Source organism: Ipomoea triloba, chromosome 3 (assembly GCF_003576645.1).
Source record: "Ipomoea triloba cultivar NCNSP0323 chromosome 3, ASM357664v1".
NCBI classification, from domain to species: Eukaryota; Viridiplantae; Streptophyta; class Magnoliopsida; order Solanales; family Convolvulaceae; genus Ipomoea; species Ipomoea triloba.
Genome location: NC_044918.1, coordinates 18,193,799 through 18,199,538, shown reverse-complemented (window position 1 = coordinate 18,199,538; position 5,740 = coordinate 18,193,799). Strand labels below are relative to the sequence as shown.

At 36.0% G+C, this 5,740-nt stretch overlaps 1 protein-coding gene across 1 annotated transcript; it reads left to right on the top strand.

Annotated features, from left to right (window-relative positions):
- Positions 1–546: 546 nt before the first annotated feature.
- LOC116011937 (protein arginine N-methyltransferase PRMT10) lies at positions 547–4,404 on the top strand. The gene is made up of 8 exons (XM_031251372.1): positions 547–945; positions 1,593–1,785; positions 1,896–2,001; positions 2,162–2,351; positions 2,898–3,083; positions 3,187–3,270; positions 3,401–3,603; positions 4,177–4,404. The coding sequence occupies exons 1-7, from the start codon at positions 739–741 to the stop codon at positions 3,575–3,577; spliced, it is 1,143 nt and encodes a 380-aa protein (XP_031107232.1). The 5' UTR covers positions 547–738; the 3' UTR covers positions 3,578–3,603; positions 4,177–4,404.
- Positions 4,405–5,740: the final 1,336 nt, after the last annotated feature.

Genomic DNA, 5,740 nt, shown 5'->3' with positions numbered 1-5,740 from the left:
TTGGACGGTAAATTTAACTTATTTGACCCAAAATAACATATTTGAATATTTAATTGTAATTTTTTAAAGTTTAGGTGCTTAATTAATTTTTGATGTAAAATTTAGGGGTGTATTTAACTCTTTTTCCGTCAAATATTTGAAGGGATAAATACGGAAAGAAAAGCAAGGAGGCGAGTTTATTACCAAAATGGTCCCTCGACAATTATGAAATTACCAATTTGGTCATCAACAATTTTTCGTGACCAATTAAGTCCCTCGACTTTGAAAAATTTAATCAATTTGGTCCTCCGTTTATTTTTCTGTTAAACATCCTTTAAATCGGGACCAAATTGGTAATTTTGCTATAGTCAAGGGACCAAATTGGTAATTAATTTTCACTGAAATGGTCCCTTGACTATAACAAAATTACCAATTTGGTCCTGATTTAACGGATGTTTAACGGCAAAATAAACGGAGGACCAAATTGGTTAAATTTTTCAAAGTCGAAGGACTTAATTGGACACAAAAAATTATTGAGGACCAAATTAGTAATTTTGCAATAATCGAGGGACCATTTCGGTAATAAACTCCTAGGAGGCGAAGGAGGAGTATACGGAGTAGCAAGCAATATCCCCTGCGGCTTTCCACACCAGATTGCGACTCATTCGCTGCCCTAAACGCTAAACATCAAATACTCTCTTCTTCTCAGTTCTCCCTTCTCCCTCCTTGTCTCTCTGCGTTGTGCTTTTGTTAGCTCACATGGGGAGCTCATCCAATGGCATCCAGCCCGCCGCCATCAGCAGCGGCGACGGCGCCGCCCCGGCGGTGGACAAGGACGTCGATTTCGCCAACTATTTCTGCACTTACGCCTTTCTCTACCATCAGAAAGACATGCTCACCGACCGCGTTCGCATGGACTCTTATTACAACGCCGTTTTCCAGAACAAGCATCACTTTGCCGGAAAGGTTCGAGCTTTTACCCCCTCCCCCTCCCCCTCTATGTATTAATGAATGCATCACAATGTATTTAAAATTTTGAAACAATTCATATGCGTTGGTTTGTAATTTCTAGCGTTTCTGTGTTTTGACAAGTGTTGGATAGTTTGAAGAAGTTCTTAAGTCTCTAGTGTGCTTTGATTTTTTATCAGCATGCATAAATTTGATTATAATGCTAAATGTGAAGAAAAAAAAGAGTTCATGAAGATAAATTATAAAAGATTATATTTTTATAAGGTGTGTGTTGTGTTGGGGGTGGAGGTGAGAGCTTGGTGTTAAAGATTGTTCTTACTATTCAGTGCCTCCGTGGCTTCTCAAGATTTTGATAGAGAGAAATACATGTATTGCATATTAGATTCTTTGTTAGATGTGGAAGAGTGGCTAATTTACTACTGTCCTAAATTTTGTCCCATATCTTCTTGTAAGTGAGATGAAAAACTTGCTCACAGACAAAGAAAACAGCTCTATACTATCCTATTTCTTAGGAGCTTGCAAATAAAGCAGAAATCTTGAGAAAGAGAATGGTTGTACTCTAATTATATAATTTATGCATTGAGAATTATGGTTTTTTCTTTTGTAAGTAATTTGACTAAGTTGGTTTGTTATCCCTACAATAGGCCGTATTGGATGTAGGAACTGGGAGTGGTATTCTAGCAATATGGTCAGCGCAGGCAGGTGCAAGAAAAGTGTATGCAGTGGAAGCCACCAAGATGGCAGATCATGCCCGTGAACTAGTTAGAGCGAATAACCTTGAGGGAGTTGTTGAAGTTATTGAGGCTTCTATTGAAGATGTTAATCTGCCAGAGAAGGGTGAGAGCTTTTCATACATATGTAATAAATAAATGCATGAATACTCTTTTGGTACTGGAGGATCAAAATTTCTTCTTTGATACTTATGTAACAATTGCATTGGTTGGCAGTTGATGTCATTATTTCGGAATGGATGGGATACTTTCTTCTTCGAGAGTCAATGTTTGACTCTGTAATTTGTGCCCGTGACCGCTGGCTGAAGCCAAACGGAGTTATGTAGGTGTCTTTGCACATTTATTCGCACAACTTTTTTAGTTGATGTTTCTTTCAGTCTTTACCAAACTTTGTGATATTAGCTTCATCATTTTACTAATCTTGTTTCAAGCACAATGCCTGTGATTCATGCCTTTTCTATCTTGGTAAAATGGTTTTACAGGTACCCAAGCCATGCTAGGATGTGGGTAGCACCTATCCGGTCTGGAGTAGGGGATCAAAAGAAGATTGATTATGATGGAGCCGTGGATGATTGGCATCACTTTGTGAATGATACTAAAACTCATTATGGTGTTGATATGAGTGTTTTAACAAAACCTTATCTGGAAGAACAGAAAAAATACTATTTACAGGTTGGTATTCATTATTATATTGTTTAATTGAAAGATTAAGAAGTGACCAATAGCCGTCAACTAGTACATGAACTGCACATGTACTATAGACTTATTACCCCCATGTAAATGTTGCTTGCAATAGTGAAAAAATACTTCTCATGAAAAACCAACATTTTCTCTTTGATTAGTTTTGTGTAATGAGAGTTGATTATTTGTTAAAGATGAGATCACAAATGTATTATCTCAGAGGTGAGGAAATAGGACCATTTTCATGAATAACCAAAAGTTGAATTTAGTTTTATGCAATCAGAGACACTATTTGCTAAAGATGGGCTTACATATATATTCTTGCATAATTCCACACGAGTGAGTGAACCATTTCTTTAGTACTTTTTGCTAAAGCGGCCTAACAATAATTGCAGTATTGCCTTACTGTAAAATTGTCCTGTTTGCTTTGTACTTGAACATGGCTGACTTTCTGCTCAAGATTCCTATTCCTTATTGCTCATTCTAGTCTCTTTTACTTTGTTGCGAATACTAAAATCATGCTAATGAATTCTATAGACGTCACTTTGGAGCAACCTTCATCCAAATCAAGTGATAGGACAACCTGCTATCATAAAGGAAATTGATTGCTTGACTTCAACTGTTAACGACATACGCAATGTCCGTGGAAGTGTTTCATCATTGATTACTGCTGAAATCGCAAGGCTTTGTGGGTTTGGTGGATGGTTCGATGTCCACTTCAAAGTGAGTTGACTTCTGCTCTCTCTGGGTTTTTACACGTTACTGGTATAGCACATATCTCTGAACCAATTTCGTTTATTCAAACTTGTTTGGTTCGTTTTGCTAGGGACGCGATGACAATCCAGTTAAACAGGAGGTTGAGTTGACAACAGCTCCTAGTGAAGAGTTTGGTACACATTGGGGCCAGCAGGTTTGTAAACATCAGTATCTGTCATCTCAAGTGCTACAATTGGAAGTTTGTTTAGTTTATTTCTTTGCAAAAGAATCGCAATGTGATTACTATCAATTAAGGTTGTTACCGTCCTTTGTGTAATTGTCAGGTGTTTCTATTGCATCCTCCCAAGCGTGTTGCCAAGGGCGATGACATTAGAATCAAATTTGACATGATCCGCTCTAAACAAAACCACCGATTGCTGGAAGTCGAGTTTGATTGTGAGATTAGACACTCTTCTGGGGATCCAAACCCCTCGTTTAGAAAAAAGTTTTTCATAGAATGAGAAGAACAAAGCTACTAGCATTCAAGGTATGAGCTTTTGCACCTTACAATTGAAAATGCATTAGTAATTCGAAGTGTCTTATTGTTCACATTTTTGTGGGGGTGGGGTATCTTTTTTTTTTTTTTTTNTTTTTTTTTTTTTTTTTTTTTTTTTTTTTTTTTAAATACAACTGACCCTATTACAATGTAGTATCTGTTCATCTATACTTTCTCAACCTATTGAAGCACAAAGAGTCAATATCACCTCTACTGAGGCTCGATCTCATGACCTCTCTTATGGGAGAGTCACTACATGCCATCTGAGCACAAGGTGCTTGGTGAGGGTAGGGGTATCTAGGGGGTTGGGTACCGCTATCTACCATCTCCAAGATAGTTCTATCTTGCTTTCATGATACAGATTATAGAGTATCGTCTATTCCGTGCGTTTCTTATGTAGAACCAATCATTCTTTTTACTAGTGTATTCTTGGCCAACTGAAAAACTTATGAACTTATATGAGCATGTTAATCATCCCGGCCTGTCTCGTATTCTTCCAAATTCTAATGGAACTTTTTCCCGCATCCTAGCATAGTTTTTGATTTCTCCTTTTATTTATTCCAGTCCCAACAGGTGGAAGAGCTCACAACTTTCTGGTCATCAATGGGTTACTGCATCATTTGCTTAATTTTATGCAGTGGTTTTTCTTCTTATGACAGAATGGAAATGAGTTCCCTTCATACCTTGAAGGTGTTGTATTCTTAAATAGAGTGAGAGCGAGAAGAATATTGTGTAATGCGGGATAAAAAAATTTATTTTATTGTGTTTTATTAAATTTTGAGTTTACTTTGATTTTTTGTTTCTTTAATCTAGTTTTTCATTTTCTTCTATTTTTTGTTTTGCTTTTTAATTTAGAAAATATGTTTACTAGCTTATCAATATATAGTGTGAGTTTAGTGGATGAAATTCTCATTTAAGACTTGCTTTCAGCGGGGCTGTGGAGGTTTGATTCTTGTCTATAATGCTATGTGGACCTTGGTCCATGATATAAATGACCTATACATATAGTTTGGGCCTTTATTGGAATTGGGCTTGAATTATTTGCATTTAGTTAAAAGCCCAGTGTGTTAGCCTACTAAGCCTTAAATAAAGTCATTTGGCCCATTGCTATATAATGAAGATACTGCATGTAATAATACATTATGACTAATCAACATATTCTCATACAACAATTAATAATTACTAAAGTTTAATCTAATTTTTTTTTATAGTTTATTATAATATTTCTAATCCACTAGAAATTATCTTGGTAGGGCTCAATCTTGTATTAATCTCCTTTCTTAAAGGCTTGTATATGTCATGTATGTGGTGCCATTGTCACAATTAATTGTTGAAAATGTGACAATAGGTTTTCTACATATTATAGAGAATGGAAAACTAGATAAATGAGAAATAAAGAAAAAATATTTAAAGAATTGAAACAAATGACAACCTAACTTCATCAACAACCACTCTGTGCTTATAATTGATAGGTTATATTAGTTGTCGAGTCAGAAATGGGACTACATCGGATTAGGAAGGCGATTGGGAGTTTGGTCCTCCATCTAATATTGAGGAAGAGAGAGATTGATGGAGAGATTGAGGAAAGAAACCTAGAAATGAGTTGGACATTAATGTGGTTCCACCAAATCCTCAGCCATTGTCTTAGTAGCATCTCCCATCTTTGCCACTCCCATGTGACTATGCCTCCTCCTCCACAGCAAGAGAGCAGCTGTATATGAATCTAGGTTGGGCTTCTTATGGTTTCATGATTCATACTCATCATGTCTCATTTCTTCCAAAAATATCTTCTTTTATCTTATAATTAACACCCCTTTTAGCCGTGTCGATTAATAGATAAGGTAACCCGTCATTTTCTTATATAAAAATAACAGCGTTATCACTTTAACTAACTATTCGAAGAAGATATCAGGCCAGCCTGTGCAGACTATCTTGCTTGAAAGAATTTGAAGAAATATTCATTTTTATTATATTTAGGCGCCCCATACAAATTTTTTATAAGTTATTTTGTAAGAGTACTATGCAATAACTTTTCTTTTTTCAAATTGTGTTTTGTTTTCTGGTGGTCTGGTGGGAAGGCCAACCAATCATTTATGTAGGTTAATTATAATCTTGGCTTATTAAAATG

Coding starts and splice junctions, on each gene's coding strand:
- LOC116011937 (XM_031251372.1), top strand. CDS start 739: ATGGGGAGCTCATCCAATGGCATCCAGCCCGCCGCCATCAGCAGCGGC. Junction 946..1,592: donor AGCATCACTTTGCCGGAAAG/GTTCGAGCTTTT, acceptor TCCCTACAATAG/GCCGTATTGGATGTAGGAAC. Junction 2,352..2,897: donor AGAAAAAATACTATTTACAG/GTTGGTATTCAT, acceptor TGAATTCTATAG/ACGTCACTTTGGAGCAACCT.